Source organism: Pelodiscus sinensis, chromosome 12 (assembly GCF_052426305.1).
Source record: "Pelodiscus sinensis isolate ZL-2025 chromosome 12, ASM5242630v1, whole genome shotgun sequence".
Lineage (NCBI taxonomy): Eukaryota > Metazoa > Chordata > Testudines > Trionychidae > Pelodiscus > Pelodiscus sinensis.
In genome coordinates, this window is record NC_143063.1 from 43090839 (window position 1) to 43118100 (window position 27262).

General features: G+C 44.5%; 1 protein-coding gene across 1 annotated transcript; it reads right to left on the reverse strand.

Moving 5' to 3' along the window:
* KCNG4 (potassium voltage-gated channel modifier subfamily G member 4) lies at positions 1–27132 on the reverse strand. Its single transcript, XM_075939985.2, has 2 exons — positions 26335–27132; positions 1–1555 (listed from the first exon to the last, which is right to left on the reverse strand). Exons 1-2 carry the CDS (start codon positions 27082–27084, stop codon positions 770–772), a joined length of 1536 nt encoding a protein of 511 aa, XP_075796100.2. The 5' UTR covers positions 27085–27132; the 3' UTR covers positions 1–769.
* Positions 27133–27262: the final 130 nt, after the last annotated feature.

Here is a 27262-nt window from a genome sequence, read left to right on the forward strand (position 1 = left end):
GACACCATCACACTCCAATAAACAGGATAACATTGATTCCTCTCATTTAGTCACTAAGCTTTTTTTATTCTTTCATCATTATCTGAGCCAAGTATATGTAAGAAAAAAGTCTGAAAACTTTTTGTATCTAGTGTGAAATGATTACAGAGAAGAGATTGAAATTGCATTTTAAGCAAAGTCTTTTATGGGAATATGTAAGTCATTTACAGTTGCAGTGCAATTCTTTACTCATGGAATTGCATAAAGAGCTTTAAAAACTTTTACTTAAGCTTTTTGATGCCACTGGATATAGATATCAATGTCAAGGATTCCTCTGTATACTAGCTGATGTGCAGTGTAACAAGGGCAAGGATGTGTAGCCTTACAATAATCCATTCTAATGCTTGGCTCGAGGTGTTAATTGCAAAGAACATTGGAAACTGAAAGCCAAATAAAAAGATTACTGTTATTTATGTCAGCAAAATTCTGCTTGCTACTCATTCAGTGTTAGGGACTCAGTAAGGTATCTAACTGGTATAGACAAAGTTCTACTTTTATCATTAGTTTTATCAATACAAAGAGAATGGTAGTGCTTAATAAATATTGGGTGATGAATAACCCCTGACCTTTGACTTCCTTCAAGCCAGTAACTCCAGAGTGATGTATTGTAAGACTCCATTTGGCTTGGCCAATTTATTACACCCATTTCAGGAATTGCATTGCAAATGGTAAGTCACCCATGTTGTTGTTTCGCTTTGTTCATGTACTCCGAGATGTTTTGCAGCAAGGCTTAGTTTCCTGTGTAAATGTACTTAATTGGTGACATTGGCGCCTCAGAAATCAAGCTGTCTGTCTCATTGAAGATATCCATTTCACCGGAGTGACTCGTGTTTTTTAGCCTGGTTAGCCGGGACTGTAATTTTTCATGTTGTCTTCTCAGCTCTGAATAGGAATGGGAGAAAGTGTGGAAGATTGAGGTGGCTGGGAAAGCCATAATTAGAATCCCACTGAGGATGCTACTCAGAGCCACCATCTGGCCTGGGACACTTCTTGGGACCATATCTCCATATCCCACCGTGGTCATTGATATGATAGCCCACCAGTAGGAGGCAGGAATGCTTGTAAATTCAAGGACCTTCCCAGATTCATTCTCAGCCAAGTAGACCAGGGGAGAAAACAGGGTGACCGCTACACACAAGAAGAGCAAAAGCAGGCCAAATTCACGGGTGCACCTTCGAACTGTGAGCCCCAAAGTCTGCAGGCCTAAGGAGTGCCTGGCAAGGCGCATTACATACAAGATCCTCAAGGCACGTAAGACTCGTAGCACCAGTCCGATCTTCTCCAGATATGAGTTGCTGCTTGGCCTCTCGGCCTCCTCACTTGGCTCATCATCAACCACTATGAGGGAAACATAATAGGGTGAAATAGCCAAGAAATCAATGATGTTCAGGGGCCCTTTGAAGAACTCACACTTGCTCTCCGCCTGAATGAATCGGAGGCAGAGCTCCAGCGAGAACCAGGCCACGCAGATGGTCTCGATGACAAAGATGTAATAGCACTTCTGAGAACATTCACCCTGGTGCAAAACAAACAGAAGGTCAAATAAATGAGCAATCTCTGAACTGATATCAGAAATCATTAGAGAAGCAGAAATATGTATCCTGTGGGCATAGTGATGGTGGTGGTGGGGAGGAAACAAACCCAGCAAATAGCTACTTCTACAGCAGCCATGTCACTCAGGGTGTGTCTAGACTACATGCCTCCATCGACGGAGGCATGTAGATTAGACAGATCAGCATTTAAATAATCACGGCTTCATTTAAATTTAAATGGCTGCCCCGCTCTGCCGATCAGCTGTTTGTCAGCTCAGCGTGGCAGCCATTTAAATTTAAATGAAGCGGCGATTATTTAAATCGCTGCTTCATTTCCCTTTTTCGAATAAACTAATCTACATGCCTCCGTCGATGAACCCTCAAAAAGCAGTTGAAGCGCTCTTCGAGTGAGCTGGCATGTGTGTTAATTTTACTTGGATGAAATTTATCTTTGTGGAAAGGCTCAGCACAAGGCCTATGGACTCTTTACATCATACGTTAAGCCCTGAAAATAGAATTTAGTTGAGACTTAAATGGTACATGAATCTGCACAGAAGTAAACTTAACCGTAATTAGGGTACGTCTAGACTGCAAGCTTCTTTTGGAATAAGCTTTTCCTGAAGAGCTCTTCTGGAAAAGCTTATTTCGAAAGAGAGCATCCACGCACAAAAAGCGCAATGAAATAGCGATGTGCTATTTCAGAAGATAGCATCCAATCAGTGTGGACGCTATCTCGTATTTAAGGCCACCCAGAACCAGTTCAGGTAGGGCATTAGGTCAGCATTTGCTTCTGAGTGCTGCTGTCTAAGGCTATCTGAGGTGCGTTCTTGACCCCCTTGGACAGCAGTTTATCAGCCTCTTCTGCTTCCTTGCCTACCTCTTGGAGGGACAGCAAAGCATTTGCCGTGCGTGCTCTGGTTGCCCTGCTTTAGGACACCTCAGAATTCCTTGCCATGGAGCCTCTGGGCATGCAATGGCCCCAAGCTGCAGTTTCTGCAGCAGTTTCTGCAGGCTGCCATCATGGCCCTGCATGAGCTCGACTCAGAGCTCATCCTTGAGAACCTCTGCCAGTGTGTGGGAGCAAGGCCCTTGCAGCCGCACCCCATGGTGGAGAGACGCTTTTGCAGGCTGGACACCAGTTCTGACTGGTGGAACTAGCTGGTGATGGAGCAGTGGGATGACCAGCATATTGGGTCGTTTAATGTAATGAAGGAAAATAGTTAAGAGATGAAGACCTACTAGGTCATTTAGACCTTGGCCCTCGTTGTGTCCTAGTATGAACCACATCTTTTCTTCCTGTGGATGCAAAAACCAAAAGGAAAGTGAAATAAAACTCACCCATCCAGCAGGTGTAGCATACTAACAGAGTTTTCTGTCTAGCACTGAGGCTACATAATACTAGTGCTACCTTCTGAACCACTACATCGAGACAGTGAATTCATCACAGTCCAGGGCAACTGATGTTTGTCTAACTGTTTCTTTTGTCCCAGGCTGAGCCTAAAAATGTTACTTCCCACGATTTGCTCTACTTGAAGGCAAGAGTCAAACCCAGCTTGCCATTCCCATCCCCTCAGTCACTTAGGAACTGGATAAAAACATCACGTTATCTAAGTGATAATTTAGCCAAATGTTGGATCTACTGGGCAATGTCCAGAAGATCAGAGAACCATCCAGTGGTGGCGTTGGATATAGTATGTCAGAGCCTTGGCTGGTATAAATCGGCCTTCTGGCCCACCAGTGTCCACGTTGTTAGAATTCACTGGGCCATAGCACACTGAAGCTAAACTAGATAATAATCAGCAATATTCAGATCCTGGCAGGTATTTCCATGCCATTTAAGTGCCTAAATATCTCTAAGGATCTGGGTCTGGATTGTGCTCTGTCTCTCTAATGCTTCATAGTATCCCTGATTTGTTCTTGCCTTAAAATATGGTCCACCTGTCCTACAGATTAACACCTTAAAATCCTACACCTTGGGATATTAAATTAATATGATACTTGTTCTTGATGTTTGACTAACACTGGAATGTTCCTTTAAATATTGTTAATAAACCTCTGGAAAACCACCATTGTGACAAAGACTCAAAAGACATAAGAACGGCCATAGTGGGTCAGACCAAAGGTCTATCTAGCCTAGTAGCCTGTTTTCTGACAGTGGCCAATGCCAAATGCCTGCAGAGGTAAAGAACAGAACAGGGAATCATCAAGTGATCCCTCTCTTGTCACCCATTCCCAGACTCTGACAGAGGCTAGGGACACCATTTTTACCCATCGTGGCTAACAGCCATTGATAGACCTACCCTCCATGAATGCATCTAGTTCTTTTTTGAACCCTGTTAAAGTCCCAGTTTTCATAACATCCTCTGGCAAGGAGTTCCTCAGATTGATTGCACACTGCATGAAGAAAAACTTCCTTTTGTTTCTTTTAAACCTGCTGCCAATTAAGACATGGTCACTCATATAGTTTCACACCAAGACGATGTAACTGTGAGGGAGCAAATCAGCAATGGGCTTTGAAGCAGGGGCCACACATTTTTCCTCGCTGAATAGATATTCAGAAGGAAGGCATCTCAAATGCATTAGCTGTGCAGTCCTTGCGAGGGATAAGAATTCAATTTTTTCTCCCATAAATCCAGGAGGTTTAATAAATGAGAGCAGGAGTGATGGGTTAGTAAAATACTTCTCTCATCCTCCATTGAAATTTCATGCTGGGATTACACTAATTAGATTGCCAGGGAGGCTATAATTATGGACACAGGAAAGCAGCGAGGGGATGATGAGGAGCAATAATTTTAGCTAATTTTAGCTACTGAAAAATCTGCTTTCAGGGATAGATTGTGGCTGGCCTTTTGTGGGTGTGGAAAGGCCTGGAGAATCTCCAAAGAGTCTTCATTTCCTTTACACAAGATCCAACTATAGGCAAAGTTATTATTTGTTCCCATAACATAAGAACTAGGGCTCACCAAATGAAATTAATAGATAGAAAGTTTAAAAAAAACCAAAAGGAATGTTTTCTTCACACAGCACAAAGTCAACCTGTGGAACTCCTTGCCAGAGGATGTTGTAAAGGCCAGGACTTTAACAGGGTTCAAAAAAGAACAAGGTAAATTCAAGGAGGTTAGGTCCATCGATATTTATTAGCCAGGATGGGTAGGAATGGTGTCCCTAGCCTCTGTTTTCAGAGGCTGGAAATGGATGATAAGAGAGGGATGTCATGATGGTTACTTGTTCTGTTCACTCTCTCGGGGGCAACTGGCATTGGCCACTGTCGGCAGACAGGATACTGGGCTAGAAGGACCTTTGGTCTGACCCAGTATGGCCATTCTTGTGTTCTTATGTTCACAACTGCATTCCTGTGCTCAAAGACAGCTCCCTGGCAACACCCCTCAACATCAGGGAGAGAGAGACAGACCATCTGCAGAAAAGGATCATGAGCAAACAGGTAGCCCTGTGGGCCTGCTTCTTCAATGGGCTGGGGGGAAAGAGGAAGCCTTGTGCTTTTTCTGAGCAGCAGGCTTCCATTCCCAGAGCCCAGGGGAGACACAGCATCCTAGCACGTGTCTTAAGGGCACCGTCCAGCCAGAGCGGGCAGCGGCAGCGATTCCGAGCTTCAGAGCTACGCGTGTGACTTGACTTTGGAAGGAACTTAGTGAGGAATAGATCACAGAACTTTCCTCCCTTCAGCTGCCTGCTCTGAGATTGCCCTTGGGGGAGGTGTCCTGATGCTTGGCTCTAGAACAAGCAGTTTGGGTTTTATCTCTAGCTTCAGGACTGACTAGTGAAAGCAAGCCCTGTGAAAGATAATGAGGAAACAGCACCTTTTGCTTTATTCATAGAGGGTGAGATGTTAGCCCCATTGAAGTCAGTGCCATGGACTTCAATGGGCTGCACATTACGTGTGGAGAGTTGCTGAGTTGGCTTGATGTAATTGCTTATAATCAGCAGTCACAGTATGCAGAGTTTTTCCAAGATGTAAATTATTCTTTCAGCACAGTCTGTACTGTCTGCCTGTGGTCACTCCAACGACTTGACTTGTGAATTATTCATTATTTTCAGGCGCGATTTAAAATTTTTGCTAACTGGGCTAAATACAGGAACATCAACTACTTCATTTAGCTTTGTACATATGGGCTCATGTGCCACATGGAGGGAGGTTATCGAAGATACAATGAAACATTCCAGCAATGTGCTTCTTTTGAGATGCCACATCTCTCTGTCAGGCCCCTCAGCCTTCATGAGTCTCCCCTTCCAGGAAACAACAGGGAAAGGAGTCTTTTGGACAAAAATTTTAGCCATTAAACAAAATGGTTGAAGCTGCCTCCTGAATTGAGAGGTGAAATTTGAGGTACAATTTCTTCAGAATGGATTCATTTATTTCACCTCAGACCTTTTGTTACCTTCTCTTCCTGGCCCCAGCTCATCAGACAGTAAAAACCTCTGCTTCTTTCCCTTGAAATTTGAATGATCATCTTCTCAAATTTACTAAATCCCAGTTTCAGTGGGAAAGAGCCTTCTACTGGGACATATTAGGAAAGGAAATCTTTTTTTATTCCTGCTACTACGTATCTGAGATGGCCCACATAAAGGCTGTGTCTAGACTGGCCAGTTTTTCCGGAAAATCATCTGCTTCTCCGGAAAAACTTGCCAGCTGTCTACCCTGACCGCTTGAATTTCCGTAAGAACACTGACTTCCTACTGTAAGAAATCAGTGCTTTTTGCTGAAATACTACGCTGCTCCCGTTCGGGCAAAAGTCCCTTTTGTGCAAAACTTTTGCACAAAAAGGCCAGTGTAGACAGCTGAGATTTGTTTTGCGCAAAAAAGCCCTGATCACGAAAATGGCGATCAGGGCTTTTTTGTGCAAAAGCGCGTCTAGATTGGCCACGGACGCTTTTCCGCAAAAAGTGCTTTTGTGGAAAAGTGTCCGTGCCAATCTAGACGCTCTTTTCCGAAAATGCTTTTAATGGAAAACTTTTCTGTTAAAAGCATTTCCGGAAAATCATGCCAGTCTAGACGTAGCCTACATATATGTGTGAGGGTGCTACCTTACCTGAACACTCTCCTTCTATTTCTAATGTACTTGCAATGAATAGATGAGAAATCATATGTGTATTGTAAAACCTGCAGCCCTTCCTCTCTAGCAGAACAAAAAAGATAGACAAATAATATAAAATAATAATAAAATCCAATCCCTATCACTGTGATGAAAGTGCCCCTTCCCTGCTTCAGTCTCTTGCAATAAAAATGATTGGTTACTTGTTTAGCCAATTTATATAGCAGAGCTGCCAAAAAGTCCTATGGGCAAATGCACACACATTATATGGTTCCTGAGAATAAAATCTGTCCCGCTAGCTACCTAGAAACACAGGATAGACTCATGACCCTATTGAAGTTAATACCAACACTCCCAGACCTGGTCTATACTACATGAAAAGGTCGAAGTAAGATACACAACTGCAGCTATGTAAATTATGTAGCTGGAGTCGATGTATCTTACATCACGTTCCTTGCTGTCCACGCAGCGGGAAAGCAAATGCTTCTGTTGGCTTCCCTAACTCCTTGTGAGGAGCAGAAGTACTGGCACCGACATGGATGCCCTTTGAGTTCTATGTGGCAGGACTACACTACACCTGCTAAATTGAATCCTGGAAGATTGACTGCAGCAAGGTTGATCTTCCGTGTAGCATAGACGTGATCCCATTGACTTCAATAGGAAAATAATTTTACCCAGAGACTCTGTGTATGTGTGTGTGTGTGTGCATGTTTTTTACATAATTTTCTTCCCTACTATCAATCTTTCTAGGGTTTAGTGGCTGACGATCTGATTCCTCAATTTCTCATTAGATCAAGGTTAACATCCAAATTCTAAAGCAACAGATGTTGGATGGAAAAATTAGGAATTGGGTATCTGAGGCAATTTCAGCTCCTGCCAGTGACTTTCTCAAAGCATCTCACATTGTGCTTCTGATTGGTACCTAGAGAGCATGGTAAATGACACATCCCGATGGTCCTGCACTATGAAATGGTAAAAGATGCACAGATGAGTCTCCTGTTGGGTAGATTAAGTAAAATGTCAGTTTTTAGGTAGCACAAGACAAGGGAAATGATGACAAATTTCTAGTTTCCCCTGTGCTTTAGAGCGAACTGTTATTACAAAGTTTTTAAAAATAGAGGTACTTCCAATATGTACAGTTAATGAACATGCCTACAAATCAGGAGAACCAGAGTCATAGCTGAAAATACTAAAATAATAAATAAAGGGCAACAAAAATGATTAGGAGGTTGGAGCACATGACTTATGAGGAGAGGCTGAGGGATTTGGGCTTATTTAGTCTACAGAAGTGAAGAGTGAGGGGGGATTTGAGAGCAGCCTTCAACTTCCTGAAGAAGGGTTCCAAAGACGACACAGAGAGGCGGTTCTCATTGGTGACAGATGGCAGAAAAAGGAGCAATGGTCTCAAGTTATGGTGGGGGAGGTCTAGGTTGGATATTAGGAAAAACTATTTCACTAGGGCTGTGTCTACATTGGCACCCCTTTCCGGAAAAGGGATGCTAATGTAGACTTCAGAATTGCAAATTCCGCGGGGGATTTAAATATCCCCCGCGGCATTTGCATTTACATGGCTGCCACTTTTTTCCGGCTTGGGGATAAGCCGGAGAAAAGCGCCAGTCTAGACGTGATTCTCCGGAAAATAAGCCCTTTTTCGGAGGATTTCTTATTCCTACTTTCAAGAAATCCTCCGAAAAAGGGCTTATTTTCCGGAGAATCACGTCTAGACTGGCGCTTTTCTCCGGCTTATCCCCAAGCCGGAAAAAAGCGGCGGCCATGTAAATGCAAATGCCGCAGGGGATATTTAAATCCCCCGCGGAATTTGCAATTCCGAAGTCTACATTAGCATCCCTTTTCCGGAAAGGGGTGCCAATGTAGACACAGCCCAGGAGGGTGGGGAAGCACTGGAAAGGTTTACTAAGGGAGGTGGTGGAATCTCCATTCCTAGAGGTTTTTAAGTCCTGGCTTGACAAAGACCTGACTAAGATGATTTAGTTGGGGTTGGTTCTGCTTTTAGCAGGGGGTAGGACTTGATAGCTTCCTGAGGTCTCTTCCAACCCTATGATTCTAAGTGTTATAAACTCTCCTGCTTCAGGGCATAAACCAAACTCTGACTAATGGGGGGTAGGAAGAATTTTTGTTTCATGGATGAGTTACTCTATAACTGCCAAGTGCAGGGCTTCTTACACGTTTCTTTAAAGCATCAGGAACTAGTTTGGTTGGTGATGGGCTACTCGATTAAATCACTGACCTGACCATAGGACAAGAATTTGTGCAGCAATGTGTGTGTAATGGATAGAGGAACAGCTTCCTAGTTCCACATGAAGTAGTCATACCTTGCAGAGATTCTTTGTTAAAGAATAGAAGATTTCACGTGTTACAGTATTTATAGTGGCCACCAATTACAGTACTTTGGTTTGTATCGAGGGAGAAAAATGTATCACACGCCCAGTACTTTTGTGTTAACCCAGACCCTTACCAGTCACATGAGAGACCATGGGGCTATAAAAGTGAGGTGACTGTGGTGATGGTGAAAGAGTTAAATAGCCGGAACAGCCTTTAGCAATTGAGCTCCCTGTTTTAATTAGTTGAGGGGCCTGAGAAAAGATAATGAAACTTTTTTTAAGAACACAAGAATGGCCCTACTAGACCAGCCCAATGGTCCACCTAGCTCAGTATTATATCATCTGACAGACACTGATACCAGATTCTCACAAGGGAATGATCAAAACAGGAAAATGTATCCTCCTTAGTTGTCTCGTTTCTAAGCTGCTCATTTCTAGTCTTTTAAATCTGCTTGTATGGAAGCATTCCCATACCCCTGATCACTGTGTGGCCCTTAGCCGCACCTTTTCTCACTCTAATATATCTTTTTGAGATGGGGCAGCCAGAACCACATATAGTATTCAGGGTGTATACAGTATATACAGTGTATACACCAGAGATGTATACAGTGGCATTATATTTTCTGTTTTATTATCTATTCTTTTCCATGTGGTTCCTAACATGTTATTAACTTTTTTAAACTGCTAGGCTACCTCTAGACTGGCATGATTTTCCGCAAATGCTTTTAACGGAAAAGTTTTCCGTTAAAAGCATTTTCAGAAAAGAGCGTCTAGATTGGCACGGATGCTTTTCCGCAAAAGCACTTTTTGCAGAAAAGCGTCCGTGCCAATCTAGACGCGCTTTGGCGCAAAAAAGCCCCGATCGCCATTTTCGCAATTGGTGCTTTTTTGTGCAAAACAAATCTGAGCTGTCTACACTGGCCCTTTTGTGCAAAAGCTTTGCGCAAAAGGACTTTTGCCCGAACGGGAGCAGCATAGTATTTCTGCAAGAAGCACTGATTTCTTACAGTAGGAAGTCAGTGTTCCTGCGGATATTCAAGCGGCCAGTGTAGACAGCTGGCAAGTTTTTCCACAAGAGCAGCTGCTTTTGCGGAAAAACTTGCCAGTCTAGACACAGCCCTACTGTACATTGAGCAGACGTAAAGGAAGTAGATACATTCATGGATGATAGGTCCATCAATATTTATTAGACAGGATGGTATGGTGTTCCTAGCCTCTGTTTGTCAGAGGCTGAAAATTGATGACCGGGGATGGTTCACTTGTTGATTACCTGTTCTGTTCACTCCCTCTGGGGCACCTGGCATTGGCCCCTGTTGGAAGACAGGACACTGGGTTAGATGGACCTTTGGTTTGACCCAGTGTGGCCATTCTTATAGAATCATAGGACTGGAAGGGACCTCGAGAGGTCATCAAGTCCAACCCCCCGCCCTAAAGGCAGGACCAGGATCTGTCTACACCATCCCTGACAGATGTCTATCTAACCTGTTCTTAAATATCCCCAGAGAGGGAGATTCCACCACCTCCCTTGGCAATTTATTCCAATATTTGACCACCCTGACAGTTAGGAATTTTTTCCTAATGTCTAATCTAAACCTCCCTTGCTGCACTTTAAGCCCATTATTCCTTGTCCTGTCCTCAGAAACCAAGAGGAACAAATTTTCTCCTTCCTCCTTGTGACACCCTTTTAGATATTTGAAAACCGCTATCATGTCCCCCCTTAATCTTCTTTTTTCCAAGCTAAACAAGCCCAGTTCATGAAGCCTGGCTTCATAGGTCATGTTCTCTAGACCTTTAATCATTCTTGTCACTCTTCTCTGTACCCTTTCCAATTTCTCCACATCTTTCTTGAAATGTGGCGCCCAGAACTGGACACAGTATTCCAGCTGAGGCCTAACTAGTGCAGAGTAGAGCGGCAGAATGACTTCACGAGTTTTGCTTACAACACACCTGTTGATACAACCTAGAATCATATTTGCTTTTTTTGCAGCAGCATCACATTGTTGACTCATATTCAACTTGTGGTCCACTATAACCCCTAGATCCCTTTCCGCCATGCTCCTTCCTAGACAGTCGCTTCCCATCTTGTATGTATGGAACTGATTGTTCCTTCCTAAGTGGAGCACTTTGCATTGCTCTTTATTAAATTTCATCCTGTTTACCTCTGACCATTTCTCTAACTTGCTAAGGTCATTTTGAATTATGTCCCTATCCTTCAAAGAAGTTGCAACCCCACCCAGTTTGGTATCATCTGCAAACTTAATAAGCGTACTCTCTATCCCAATATCTACATCATTGATGAAGATATTGAACACATGTTTTCAGAACATGTTCACATGTTTTCAGAAAACTATCCATGATGATTATAAAATCTCTTTCCAGAGTGGCAACAGCTAATTTAGACCCATAATTATGTATGGAGGGGTTGTTTTTTCCGGTGTGCACTACTTTGCATTTAGAAACATCAAATTCCTTTTGCTATTTGGTTGCCTGGTCGCCCAAGTGAATGAGATTCCTCTTAACTCTTCATGATCTGTTCTGGAGCTAACTCTCTTAAGTAATTTTGTATCATCTGCAAATTTTGCCACCTCCCTGTCATCCCCTTTTCCAGATCATTCATGAATATTTTGTAAAGCACATGTCTGCACCTTAGAGACTTGTGGCACCTCACGATTCACCTTTTGCTATAATGAAAACTGTCCATTCAATGCTGCCCTTTTGTTCCTTTCTTTTAATCAATTACAGATCCATGAGAGCTTAGTTTGCTTAAGAGCCTTTGGCGAGGGACCTTGTCAATGCCTTTGTGAACAGTGGTGTACATTACATATGTGGCTGATTTCCCCCTCCTCCCCCCGTGTCTATAAAACTTGGCTGGAAACTTCTTCAATTTTATTATGACCTTCTACCATAAGCAGGGTGATCATATTTCCCTATGAGGAATCTGGGACACTTGGCAAAACTGTTCGAATGCAAGTTCCATGGCAATCAATGGACGATGTAGTAGCCCCCCAACATGCTATAAAAATCCAGGACACAGTGAGGGAAAAGGGACCATGGGGGGGGGGGGGGGGTCTGGGCTTGGGGCAGGGTGCTCAGGGTTAGGTGCAGTATGACTTCTATTTTGGGGCAGGGGACAACAGGCAGGTCCATATGGCAGGTCTGGGGAGGCAGGGCTACCTCCACTCAGCTTCACCCCAGCAGGCCACCCAGTCTGTCTTAGTTGTAGCAGGGGAAAAGCACAGCCAAAAATTATAACTCAAAGCAGTGGGGGGACTCAGCACAGAAAGTTTGAAGACAGAGAGGGGTAGCTCAGGGTGTGGAAAGAGGAGTAGCTAGGGGCTGTATGTGGGTAGCTCAAGATGTGGAAGGAGGAGTAACTAGGGGCTGTTAGTGGGTAGCTCAGGGTATGGAAAAAGGAGTAACTCGGAGCTGTGTGTATGGGCAGGGTGTTTAGCTGAGGGTGCAGGAGGGGGTAGCTACAGGCTGAGTGTGGCTGGGTGTAGCTCAGGGTGCAGCAGGGGGGCAGTTAGGGGCTGTGTGTGGCCTGGAGTAGCTAAAGGCTGTGTGTCAGGAGGCTCGCTTGGGGTCCCTGTTCCTTGAGGGCTCTACCAGCCATGGAGCTGGGTCCCCCACCCCTGCGGCTCTTACGGGCTGTGCGAGAAAAGGGGCCTGGGAGCTGAGAGGCAGCTTCAACCCCCGGCACCAGCAGCAGAAGAGGGAACAGCACAGCTGCCTGCACCATGGCACCAGCCAGAGGAGCAGGTGTCCTGCCTGGCTCCAGCTTCCTGCCTCCAACCTGGCTAGGAGCGGGGGGAGAGGAGAGATGGGTCCATCCCCATCAAAGATCTGTCCCTCAGGAGCCCTGAGGCTTCAGCGGTTTAGGTGACCCCCACGCACAGGACTGCCTCTCTTCCCTGACACCTCTTCCCGCCTCTCCACCCACCCTGAGGCCCACACGGGCTCTCCCTAACTGGCCACTGCCTGTCCACCTCCACCTGCAGCCACAAGTAGGAGGCTGCTGCAGCTGCACTGACCCGCACTGACCAGCAAGGGGAGCATCAGAGCAGAAAATACAGGACAATTTGCCCATTTTTAAACCAAGGCAGCACACCTGCAAGAAGGCTTAAATAGAGACTGTCCCATTAAAATCAGGGTCACCCTAGCCATAAGGAAAGAGATGTGTGATGTTATACAAGGATAGGCAAGGTGTATGACAATTTAGCACTCTATTAGTCTCTTAGTCCTGGGCACTTTAAGTTTCAGGAGAAGCACTACACATTCCGATTAACTATAAAAGTCCTCTTGTGCTTCTTTGTCTGTTTCTCTGATTCTTTAATTAGTTAGACGGTTGCTGGTAGTATTTTTATATTCAATTGCACAAGTTTTCTTCTGTTACTACTATCCTGCATTAGTCTGACCTTCAGACACAAGACTCTTCATTATAACATACATTGATCTAATTTTGGACACTGTCCTTTTTAGTAATGAGCTCCGAGCAGTTTGTGTTGCTTCAGTGATATGATAGTCTGCCTTTTAATTATGTTCACGCCTTATGAACACTTAATTAGTGCAGCCAGGTTTATCTGTGAGGGAATAGTGTATAGAGTTTAATTGCTATAGGAAAATTGTGCTGTTCTGTTGAGTGGTTTTACTGCAATCATAGTGACAATTCACCTTGTCTATTCAAAGGGACATAGAGTGCACCTCCATGTCAGCTGATCTAAGAAAACTATCCCAGGCCAGGATAGAAAATAAATACAGGCAGTCCCCGGGTTACGTACAAGATAGGGACTGTAGGTTTGTTCTTAAGTTGAATCTGTATGTAAGTCGGAACTGATCAGTTTCAACAGCGGCTGAATCTGGACGCCAGTTCTGACTTACATACAGATTCAACTTAAGAACCCCAGGCATCCCCAAGTCAGCTGCTGCTGAAACTGATCAGCGGCTGATTCCTATGATTCTATGACGGAGCTTGATCCTGCCTTGAGGGCGGGGGGCTGGACTCGATGACCTCTCGAGGTCCCTTCCAGTCCTATGATTCTATGATTCTATGTAGTCAGCCACTGGTCAGTTTCAGCAGCGGCTGACTTGGGGACGCCTGGGGCAGAGCAGCTGGGGTGCTGCTGGGTTGGTCCAGTAGCGCCGCCGCTCCTCGGTGCTACTGGACCAACCCAGCAGCACCCAAGCTGCTCTGCCCCAGGCGTCCTGATTCAGCCGCTGCTGAAACTGACCAGCAGTGGCTGAATCAGGATGCCTGGGGCAGAGCAGCTGGGGTGCTGCCGGGTTGGTCCAGTAGCGCCCAGAGCGGCGCTACGGGACCAACCGGCAGCACCCCAGCTGCTGTACCACAGGCGTCCGGAGCAAAGCCGTGGAGCACGGGGGCAGCGGGACAGCCCAGACGTGCCGTGTCTGTCCTGCTGCCCTCGGGCTCCGTGGCTTTGCTCTGCTTTGCTCCCCGTTCCTCTGGTCTGCAGACCAGGGGGACGGGGAGCAAAGCAGAGCAAAGCCGCGGAGCACGCGGGCAGCGGACAGCCCTGTCCGCTGCCCGCGTGTTCCGCCGCTTTGCTTCCTCTCCCTGGTCTGCTGGAGACCAGGGAGAGGGAGGGCCCCGTTCGTAACTGCGGATCCGACATAAGTCGGATCCGCGTAACTCGGGGACTGCCTGTATTGATAATGGACTTCATCTGAGTGAGGGACCTCAAGCCAGAGGCAGGTTACAGAACGGATCCTGGAAATCACTAATAGTTTTCATGCTTAATGAAGCAGGATGAAACATGCTACTTGAAAGACAAAAATAAATAAGACAAATTTCTGATTTTCTGAAGTACAAGAACAGCAAATTGCTATTATTTTCCTACGTCTCCCGTACTTCTGTTAGCCCATCAGCCTTGTTAGTGTTGCTGACAGTGGTTTTGGGTTGTTTGAGCAATGAACACCTGACTAGGCTTATATTTTTAGATATCACAGGGACCAGCTATCATGGCAGGGCTCTGGTCTTACTAGGGCAGGGGGCAGGAAAGGAGGAATCCTGTGCTTCTAGGCAGTTAGGGCACCTCTACACTATGGTGAAGATTGCAACTGCTGCAGTCAATCTTCTGGAGTTTGATTTAGTGGGTCTAGTGAAGGCATGCTAAATCAAACTCAGAGGGTGCCCCGTCGATGCTGGCGAGGAGTAAGGGAAGTTGACAGAAGTGTTTGCTCTTATCGGCCTCTCACTGTGTGAACAGCAATTTAGTCCCACTCTCCCCTAACAGGGGTAGACTTTTCAGTGGTATGGAGAGGATTCAGGGGCACCTGGGCCCACCCTCTACTCCAGGTTCTCCTGAACCCAAGGAGCCTAAAGCAGTGGCAACACAGCAGTATTTCCTCCCCTACCAATGTTGCAGCATTTCCCTCAGCCACTTCCCCAAACAACCCCTCTTCCTGGTGCCTAACCACGTCCTTCCTGTTCCTCCACAATGTACCTCCTTACTCCCAGTCCTCAGTTCCCCTGCCCTCTCTGAAGGGAAGCCTTTTAAACTAGCCCCAACATGTCCTAAGTGGGCTGTAGGTGTTTTCATTACCCAGTCTTTCTCTTGCTTCAGGCATGCTCTTAATTGCTCTGCAGCCGTCTCTGCCCTGGTCACTCAGGGTACGTCTACACTACAGGGTTTTTACACAAAAACGGCCGGTTTTGTGCAAAAATCCATGGAGCGTCCACACCTCAAGCACGTTTTTGCACAAGAAAATTGACAGTGAATCGACAGAACAGAGGGTTTTTTGCAGCATAGCTATTCCTCTTTCTACGAGGAATAACTCCTTTTTGCACAAGAGCTCTTGCGTAACAAGGTGCGTGTGGACGGGAAACAGGGGTGTTTTGCACAAAAACAGCCTCTCGGAAGACGCACAGATGCCCCAATGGCCATTCTGTTAGTGGCAATCAGAGCTTTCTTGTGAGAGAGTATCCATGCAGTCTGGACACTCTCTTGTGCAAAAGCACATTGCTTTTCTGATGCACTTTTGTAGCGTGGACGTGCTTTTGCGCAAGAAGATTTTGCAGAAGAGCTCTTCCGCAAAAAGCTTCATGCACAAGAAGCCTGTAATGTAGACATAGCCTCAGGGAACAGAAAACTATTCATCCAGTGGCCTGCATATTTATCCTTGAATGAGTGCGCTAGAAAATGGTTGGCTTTGCTTTACAGCATGTGCTGTTAACATGGGCTGCTAGAATATAGTCTCTGGGCATAGCTCAACACAGCACTGCAGCATGGTGAATCTGTCACCATCCAAACATCTGCTCAACTTATCTTGGCACAGGCAGATTTTGTTTGGCCGATTTCAATGTGTCCTCTTACTGCCCATTTCCTCCCTTCAGCCTTACACGCAATTACAGGGATTGAGGTCAGTGTCCACTAAGACACCGGCAGATGGGAGCAGACGGCATTGTTGCTGTAGGCTATTAGAGTCATAGCAGAATAGGACCTGCCTTCTGCCTCCTTGCACAGATTGATCGTTATCTGACAGGGTTGCTCTTGTTTTCATTTGCACCGGCCTGTGGGTCACTAAATTTATTCAGCCCTGAATTCAGTGGATTTAGCAACAATAGGAGCTTGCCACCTCATTTCCTCAGGCAGCTTGCTTTGGGGGCCAGATTCAGCATCCCCATGCAGCCCATGTCAGCACAAAGGACTGGATTCTGGCCATAACTTGACAGCAGAATACTCCCGAGGCGGAAGGGAGCTTCCCCAGCAGGATAAAGCTGAATGGATCAACTCACGCACCATGGCTGCGTCTAGACTGGCATGATTTTCCGGAAATGCTTTTAACAGAAAAGTTTTCCGTTAAAAGCATTTTCAGAAAAGCGCGTCTAGATTGGCACGGATGCTCTTCCGCAAAAGCACTTTTTGCGGAAAAGTGTCCGTGCCAATCTAGACGCGCTTTTCCGCAAAAAAAGCCCCGATTGCCATTTTCACGATCTGGGCTTTTTTGCAGAAAACAAATCTGAGCTGTCTACACGGGCCCTTTTGCGCAAAAGCTTTGTGCAAAAGGGACTTTTGCCTGAACGGGAGCAGAATAGTATTTCCGCAAGAAGCACTGATTTCTTACAGTAGGAAGTCAGTGATTTTGCGGAAATTCAAGCAGCCAGGGTAGACAGCTGGCAAGTTTTTCTGGAAAAGCAGCTGATTTTCTGGAAAAACTGGCCAGTCTAGACACAGCCCTTGTGTTCCATCCACCTGAGTGTAGGGGTCATGTCAGAGGAAGGAGCTGTGTTGGGTGTGGGAAGAGGTGGGCCAAGACTGTGGCCTGCTCTATCTACACAGCACCCTAAACTTGAAATGAGATACACAATTTGTGCTAAGCAAATTGCGCATCTTATTTTGAAACTATTTCAAAATAGTTTATTTTGAAATTTGATGCTGTGTAGATGTGCCAAATTTCAAAACAGCGCGCTATTTCGTGCCATCCCTTATCCCTTGTGCAACAAGGGTTACCGGGATGGCGAAAAAGCACGCCCATTGTTTCAAAAAATATTTCAAAATAAAGGGTGGCTTGTGTAGATTTAGGGTAGCTACTTCGGTGTCCCAAAATAGCCGTACAGTGTAGACATTAAGGGTGTGTCTAGACTACAGGGTTTTTTCGAAAAAAAGTAGCCTTTTTCGCAAAAAAACTTCACCTGCATCTAGACTGCAGCTGCGTTCTTTTGAAAGTAAATCGAAAGAATGCGGCAGTTTTTTCGATCGTGGTAAACCTCATTATACGAGGAATAACGCCTTTTTTCAAAAGTACTCTTTTGAAAAAAGGCGCTATTGAATGCAAACTGTGCTTTTTTGAAAGAAAGCGTTTAGACTCTCTTTGAAAATGCGGCTTGCTTTTTTGAAAAATCTGCTTTTAGTCTAGATGCTCTCTTTTGAAAGAGGCTTGTAGTCTAGACATAGCCTAAGTGGTGTAAGGACCACCAGCGAACATACCCTAATAGCATATATTATATCAACCTCTAAATTGCTGAAGTTCATGCCAGGATTAGGGCATTGCAGATTCAGGAAGTTAAAAAACAGACTCTTCCGTCCCTATCTCCGTTCTCTATGCCAAGCTCAGACACGGGAGGGATGGGAGGGGAAGAATAGAGACCCTTTAACGGGAAAATGAGAATTTGGGCATTCAGCGTGTGCACCATTCTGACGCCGTTCCCCATCTGGAGCTGCAGGAATCTGACCGCACTGCCGCAGGTACTGCTGAATCACTGTGCCTGCATTGCTGCTGCTGTTTGAATAATTAAACTACGCTCCGTTAAATCAAACGACACTCTGGGAGAACTTGAAAACTCCCTGTTATGGATCACTCTGGCCCTTGGATTTATGGTTACAGCACTGAGGCGGTGAAATGAGAAGAGTGACTGCCTATACAAAGAAAGACTCTCACCTGATTTGCAGGACCACATGCTATTAAAAATATAGTGTTTTCTAATGTCCCAGCGATCTCTACCCAACTCAGCTTAAAAAAAAAAAATCCAGAGATCTGAAAACTACTGTGAAAATTAGTACAGATTTCAGGTCTTGCTGCAGGGCAGCAACGCGGTAAGGTAATATAGGTAGTAAATAGCAATAGTGTTAATATAGGGTTTGTATTAACATGGGCATTAACAAATAAATAATGGAGCTCTATGCAGTACTGTTAAAATGGTGCCCCAATGGCAGCTGTGCGGGTGAGATCTTTTTAGAGATGTGATTTTATCATCTTCAGCACCACACTAATGAAATATTTTTAAAATAAATTGTAAACTAAGGTCCTGTTGACCGACACTGTAAAGTAGAAACGGACAGTCTGGACCTCGGGTTGGCAAATGCCTGTTAAGTGGCTTCATGACCACTCGAATGGCTCTTTCACAGGTTACATAAAAACATAAGCATGGCCAGACTGGGTCAGACTAAAGGTCCATTTAGCCCAGTGTCCTGTCTTCCGACAGTGGCCAATGCCAGATGCACCAGAGGGAGTGAATAGAACAGGGAATCTTCAAGGGACACCATTCCTATTCATCCTGACTAATAGCCATTGATGGACCTAACCTCCATGAATTTAACTAGTTCTTTCTAAAACCCTGTTAAAGTCCCAGTCTTCACAATGTCCTCTGGCAAGGAGTTCCATGGGCTGACCGTGCGCTGCATGAAGAAAAACTTCTTTTTGTTTGTTTTAAACCTGTTCCCTATTAATTTCATTTGATGACCCCTAGTTCTTTCATTATGGGAGGTTCACTGTTCTGCTAATAAGTCTGGCAGGCTTTGTCACTTTTAAGAGAACTAGATCCTCTCCAGAGGAAGCAGAGCCACAGAACAGCAATAGGAAGAGGTGAGTAGGTGGACATTGAGACCTTGGGGTGTCCCAAATTTTCAGGTGCCTATACAACTATGTATTCTGCATATGGGTGAGCATGATCCTGACCCTAAACTTCTTTCAGTGTAAGAAGGTGCAGTACTTTTGTAGGTAGGAGACTGAATAATGGAGCTATTAACAAATAGGTTTTGCTTAATTTTCTTGTTTCCCTTCTCAATAAGGTCAATACATTGTTTTTTCATGTGTGATACATTCCTTCAACTGCTCAACATGTTTTTTTCTCTGTACTTCCCTTTGGAGTCCGGTGTAACTAAGGTATTTTCAGTGTGATTCACATATCATTCCAATACTATGAGCCAGGGCCTCAAAATACCCAATGGGTTTAAAAATCAATTCTGTATTACCAAATCCTACTTTGGAGACTCTCTTTATTTGCCTGCTGGTTTGAGGGCCTTTATGCTGCACAGCTTTGCCTGCAGGCAGGAAAGCTTGTGAGAAGGCTTGTGAGACTCCCCATCTAAGGCCATCGGACTAGGATCAAGCCCATTCTGGGGAGCTGTGTGAGCTGCTTTTGTGAACTTTACTTTTCTTTCATGAGGAAAAGGCTTGGCTGCATTTTTGTCTCCGTAGGCATCCCACAGGATGACCCCAATTTGAAGCATTGTCTAAAAAAAATTCCCCTCACTCTCAAAAAGAAACTTCCACTGGTATCCAGTTCAAAGCAGACACTGTTCCTCACCAAGCACTGCTACCGTGGTTGGATTCCATTCTGGTCACCTCCTTTTTCTTCAGGTCGTCTGGGTTGTTTATCTCCCCAGCCTGCTGAAAGCATCATGCCATGGCTGTGCAATGACCATTTTGGTGACTTTTCTGGCTCTCAAGTCTTTGGGTCCAAATTATAACCCTGGATCTGAACCCTTGGCCTGTCTGTATTGGCTTGAGCCTAACTGCTTTCTCTGAACACCCACTGCTCACTTGGGCAATTTTGAATCTGAATTTTATGTCTGGATTTTATGCATGCTCCATATCATGTACTTATCTGCAGTGCAATTCTGTCTCTTCCCGTCATGGGGAAGGAAGTGCCATCTCTGTGTTTAAACTTCCTGGGATTATTTCATTTTGCACGTGCCTAAATGACATAATAGGACAAAATTTCCAGAAGCCCACAGGATCAAAGCGCACACACAATATTTGCATGCCTGTGAGTGACCTTTACAGAATTGCACGTGCCTTTTATTAACTGTTTTGCTCAAATGATCCATTTGTCATTAGACCGTTTTATACTCTTTCTTCTGATTCCAAATCGAGGGCAATTGTAACAGCTTCAGTCTTGCCCAATACGCCATGGATTAAACCAGGAGCCTCTACAGCAGAAAGTTTGAGTCTCTATAGCTTGAGCTAAAGGTTCAGTTTGCTGTAGCTAGGGGGCTGTAGCAGACTCATATCCTTTGTGGTCTGGCTATACAGGGTGACTCGTAACACTAACCAGTGGTTTACATAATATATATGCACAATACCAATTATATGTCCTCTCTGTCACTCATATTTCCAAGGTGCCTATAACTGTGATGTCTAAGTATTAAGTGTAAAGTAATGCACATAAAAAAAAATAACCCCAACTATACGTACAGTATGGTGGGGGCTAATTTGGCTATGACAAATCAGGAAAGAGATCTTGGAGTTATCGTGGATAGTTCTCTGAAAACTTCCACACAGTGTGCAGTGGTGGTCAAAAAGGCAAATAGGATGCTAGGAATGATTAAGAAAGGGATAGAAAATAAGACACAGAATATCTTACTGCCCCAGTATAAAACTATGGTACTCCCATATCTTGAATACTGTGTACAGATGTGGTCTCCTCACCTCAAAAAAGATATTTTGGCCTTGGAAAGGGTTCAGAAAAAGGCAACTAAAATGATTAAGGATTTGGAATGGGTCCCATATGAAGAGAGGTTAAAACAACTAGGACTTTTTAGTTTAGAAAAGAAGAGACTGAGGGGGGATATGATAGAGGTCTATAAAATCATGAGTGGGGTGGAGAGGGCAGACAAAGAAAAGTTATTTATTAGTTCCCATAATAGAAGAACTAGAGGACACCAAATGAAATTAATGGGTAGCAGGTTTAAAACTAATAAAAGAAAGTTCTTCTTCACACAGCGTGTAGTCAACCTGTGGAACTCCTTGCCAGAGGAGGCTGTGAAGGCTAGGATTATAACAGAGTTTAAAGAGAAGCTAGATAATTTCATGGAGGTTAGGTCCATAAAAGGCTATTAACCAGGGGATAGAAATGGTGTCCCTGGCCTCTGTTTGTCAGAGGCTGGAGAAGGATGGCAGGAGACAAATCACTTAATCATTGTCTTCGGTCCACCCTGTCTGGGGCACCTGGTGCTGGTTACTGTTGGCAGACAGGCTACTGGGCTAGATGGACCTTTGGTCTGACCCAGTATGGCCGTTCTTATGTTCTTATGCTTGAAATATCCATGGGAACTGACATGCATTCTTTGTTCCTGTGGCCAAGCCCTAATACAAAATGAAGCAGGGTATTCATTTCAGCCATGCATCAGAAGGGGGTTACAGGAAACACAGACCCATAATTTTCTCTTCCTTATTTCTATTCTGTAAATGGGATCTGTGCCTTTGGGATAATCCTCCCTCCTGGTTGCTATGATTTCAGTAGAAATGGCCACCTTCCTTCCCGCTTTCTTGTTACTATGGCAACTGGCTGATGCAGATGCTTGTTACCTGGCTGAGTGCCTCACGGAGCCTGAGTTTTCGCTTTCCCTTTGGTGGCAAATTGTTGTGCAACCTCTTCTTCTACTTGTCCAAGCAGCCCTTTCCTGGGCTACTTAGCTAGCGCGAGACGGAGATGTTACTGCAGAGCATACAGCGTCGAGACAGCCAAACCCTCTGACAGAAGTAGAGCTCACTTTGTATTATTCTCCCTTCTCTTTTTGCTTTCTTCAGGCACTGGAGACCAGCTAATTCTGACACCCAGGAGTGTGGCTGAGATGCCGAAAGGAGCCCGGAGAAGTACGCGTGGCAACAGAGGTAAAATCTTTCTTATTAGTATGATGGAAGCAATGAGCCCCCCTCCTCGCATGGTTAGTGACATGGAGGACTTGAGTCTTAGAATACTGGTGAACATGCCCTGGGCAAAGCATACCTTCCTGAAGTCACTCGGGAAACAATTTTGAATAACAAATACATTCACAAAAGTTGCAGTTTGTGGGCGGATGAGTCACAGCAACAACCAAGAAGCAACGTTTTTTGAATACGTTACTTGCCAAGATCTCGCTAAGACTCTGTTCTGAGGCCTCAAAAAGAGTCCAGGGATAGTTCACTGCTTCATAGAAATGACAGAGGGGAAATAATTATTCGGCCATGCTGTCTATTCCTCCACAAGCCAGGTCAGTTCACCCCCTTATATGCTCAAGAGCTTTGCCAGTCTTAGTTAAAATTGATTCAGACAATGGGATTTGATATCTTTGTCCCTGGTCCCTACAATGCTCTTGCACAGTTATTTAATGTAAAGGTGATATTGAGACTCAGGGCTTGTCTACACTTGAAGTGTTGTAGTGTTTGACTGTATACACTGTTTACACTGACAGCAGGGGTTCTCCCATTCGAGTAGGTAATCCAACTTTCTGAGACACTGTAGTGAGGCTGATGAAAGGAATTCTTCCACTGACCTAGAGCTGTCTACCCTGAGGATTAGGTGGGTATAGCTAAATCTTTCAAGGTGTAGATTTTTCAAACCTCTAAGGGTATGTCTACACTACCACCCTAGTTTGAACTAGGGTGGTAGTGTAGGCAACCAGAGTTGCAAATGAAGCCCGGGATTTGAATTTCCCGGGCTTCATTTGCATAAAGCCGGGCGCCGCCATTTTTAAATGTCCGCTAGTGCGGACTCCGTGCCGCACGGCTACACGCGGCACGGACTAGGTAGTTCGGACTAGGCTTCCTACTCCGAGCTACCATTACTCCTCGTGAAACTACCTAGGAAGCCTAGTCCGAACTACCTAGTCCGTGCCGCATGTAGCCGCGCGGCACGGAGTCTGCACTAGCGGACATTTAAAAATGGCGGCGCCTGGCTTTATGCAAATGAAGCCCGGGAAATTCAAATCCCAGGCTTCATTTGCAACTCTGGTTGCCTACATTACCACCCTAGTTCAAGCTAGGGTGGTAGTATAGACATACCCTAAGAGACATAGCTACAAGTTCCCAGACTAGACCAGCCCTAACTTTGAGCAAAGGATAATGTTGCCCCATTTTGCCAAACTCTAGCTAAGATACATGTGACAACAGGTTGGGAGGCTGAAAGAGCTGAAAGTTAGGGCTTGTCTACCCCTGCTCTAGATGGTGCTTGGTCTTGCCATGAGGACAGGAGACTGGACTTCATGACCTCTCGACCTCCCTTCCAGTTCTAGTTTTCTATGATTCCTGTGCAGACTCCCTCAGATACTTCACCATTTCAGATATAAATGTATGAGTCTATATTATTTTCTGTCTTAATCCCAATTTTTAAAGCAGGCCTGCACAACATATGGCCCATGGGCCGCATGCAGCCCAAAGGGGCTCACTGAGCAGCCCGCAACAACTTTCCGAAATAATATTTCCTCCCTCCTCTCTTCCGCTCTCCTCTACTCCCCTTTTGAACGAGGCGCTCTCTTGTGCTGGCGCATCTCCCCTGATGTCAGGGACACACGCATGCTCTGGCCCCGCCCTACTCCCGCGTGCGGTCCCACGCCCCTTCCAGCTTCTGGTCCAGGACTCGGCCCCCCTGCACGCTGCTCGGCTGGGTGGCCGCTTGCGTGGCACAGTCCGCTGTCAGAACGCCGCACTCCCCGTGCAGCACTGGGGTTGGCGCTGTTGGAGTTTTAGCCCACGTGTTCGGTATTTTTTGGGAGAGCATCTGGCAACCTTACTTCTGGCCCACAGCTGTTTTCTTTGGAGTATTGCAACTCGGCGGCTTTCTGAGTTGTGCCGGCCTGTTTTAAAGTATCTACACATTAAAACACTGCTTATGTAGAAAAAAACCCTATGCTCATTTACAGCTATATTTTATAGAACACTCTGACTGAAATGATTCTTCTGTATCTTACTACTAGCTACCTTACTACTAGCTACCTTTGTATCCCTATGCTCAAAACTCTTACCTTCTAAAGATAAAGTTATTTTTTTAAATACGGCAAATTAGACCTAGTTGAGATCCAAAACACACACTATGTTTTTTCTTATTTTTCTTTTGAAATACTTTGCAAGAGTTCTCTTTTTTACAAAGGAGCCAATAGCCTCACAGGTCGGGGGGGGGGGGGAGGGGCAGGACTCTGAACTCCCAGAAGGGGCGGGGCATTGGTCGAAAGGGGCGGAGCTGGACAATCCACCCTCAGTGTTGCCTGGACCGTGGCATGCCTCACCCCAGACCTCGGAGCTGCCTGGAGAGCACTCCATCAGCGATTTAAAGGGCCCACGGCTCTGGACAGTTGCTCCCTTTCCCCACCCCCCCTCCATTGGTGTGCTTTCTTGTTTATGTTTTGAATTTGAGATAAATATGTATCATGCTCTTTTTTAGAAACAACGTTAATGGGCAATGATGTTTCCCTTAGAAGTCTTCATGTCCATTTTGCTTATGGCCATAAAAAGATGCTCTGTATTTAAAGCTGCTTCTTTGAAAAGGCTCTGAAGCATCTTAACTACTTTTACTTCAAGATGTGATAGCTTGGGGTGGGGGCTACTACATATTCAGAGCAATTACTGAAGGAATTCAAATTTTGAATCAATGTGAGTAGAAATGCAAAGCTTACATAGAGCAGAAAACAATCTCTTTTAATCCCAGTCTTCTGTGCCGTCCTTATCTTTATTGAAAGACATCAAATATCAGGGCATATCTTTGATAGGACTGCACTCAGTGCCTTCCTGAATTACTACTCGGACAATAAAATGTATGCAGCACATTGTGCAATAAATGTGGAAATGGTTTCAGTAAACTATGTACGAGAAATTGATTCTTTAAAGCATCAATGAGAAAAAGTGACTGTGGCTTGTTTTATTTAATCTTGACGTCAGTATTTTGAAAACTGTCACAAGTTTCAAAAGCAGTTTGTAGATACAAGAGGTGGAAGAATCCACTGTTAGTTTGGATGTTATATACTTAAAATCACATTAAATGTTTAACTCCATCCATTTTCTTATTAGAATGATATATCTTTAAAACATTAACATTTCTCCCACATATGGTATAAGTTTGATTTATTTGCCATGAATTATTTTGAGAGATGTATTTAGAGAAGGTTTATATGTACTTATTGAATTAAAATTTCAGCCAGTCTTTATGAGAATTCCTGCAAATTTATGTGTGTGTCCAGATGCAAAGTACTACAGACACAAAACTTGTCCATCCATTTTGGAGGCAAAGTTTGAAAATCCACTTCTGTATTTATTGTTGTATATCTTGTTGTGTTATCATTGTACAAAACAAATGTAAGAGTATTATTCTAGAAAAAATTATTTCAAGTCTCCTAAAATAATGACTACATCAGAGTTGATCTAGTTATCACAACAGAAGACAACTTGCTATTTTCCCTGGCATCTTTATTTTTAAAAAATATTTCTTTCCCTAGATGAAATACTGCTATGACTAAGTGTGTGAGACTAATGGCTAGCAGCAAATAAAATAACTTTTGTTAACAACTCTTTCTTAAGTTGTAGGTGAGGTGGGGGAAATGCTGAACATGCGAACAGCATGAACGATTGTAGGAGCTTAATTCTTTGATTCCATTCTGAAAGCCTTTTCTCTATTTCTGGCTGGCAAGCAATACATTTTGTTTAATTCTTTGTGACTGAAAATGGCTTTGAAACTGATACAAAGTCAGTTTCAAAAGTTTATTTCTGTTTACAATCATAACAATGAATACAGGCAAATGTTGACATTATGTCCTGAGGATTTTCTCCAAGGATCATGTATCTTTTTTGTTAGGCATGTTTAACAATAACAGGCTTGCTTCTTATAACACTGCAGTAGGTTTATAGAAGGTTGTAATACTAATGAAAAAGGGACTGACTTACCCTATCTTCTTCGGCTCTTAAGTCCGGCATTGTGCTAACACAAAGGCTTATAGCTGTGGTGGCCACAAACAGGATGGAGAGACAAGCAAAGACTTTTCCTGGGAGTCCTGACTGAGGATTTTCAACCATATCCCTGAGATTATTCATAAATTGTTCAAATTTGGTTCTCTCGACCAAGACACATGTGTTCTCCTTGCTTGTTTGCATCTCTTCCTCCTTGTGCAGCTCAGCCAGCTCCTGCAGTTTTTGAAACAGTTTTCGGAAGCAGCATTTCTCCAAGTTGGATTCCTCAATTCCCCAGTATCTCAGCTCCTCCTGGAATGACAAGGCACACATATCTCGTAAGAGCATCAGCTTTCCTGCTGCTAGAAAGCTGACAATCATCCCAAAAGCGTTGGGATTCCGGTCGAAAAAGAACTCACAGGTGTCTTCATCATAGTCATCACACAGCTGAATAATTTCATCGTAGCTGCTGCAAAACTTTAGCTTGCTGAGCCGGGTCAGTGGGAAATTGTCTAAAGTGCTCCAAGGAAGGAGGTATTTGATTCCTCCGACATTTATGATGATCTCCCTCTTTGTGTCAACCGTACAGATCTGATCTGGATGGTAAATCCTCCTGGCCCTTTGATAGTGAACCCCTTTGACAGAAGGGGTGTCCGCAGAGATGGGAAAAAGATGGTTCAAAGAACTACAGGAACCGTAGCTAATGTTACTATAGTCCTGGTTGTTGCCTCCTGAGAGAATCGGCATCTCTGAGAGTTCTCACTGGGACATCCGAAATGATGGCATCAGAGCAGGGTTAACTGTCACCAAAAGATGGGGGTAGAGGAAAGAAACACAAACAAGGTTATAATGAGTATCACTGGATACCTCCCTGAGACATTCACAAAGTGTGTGTGTGTGTGTATAAAAGTCACCTTCTGCCTCT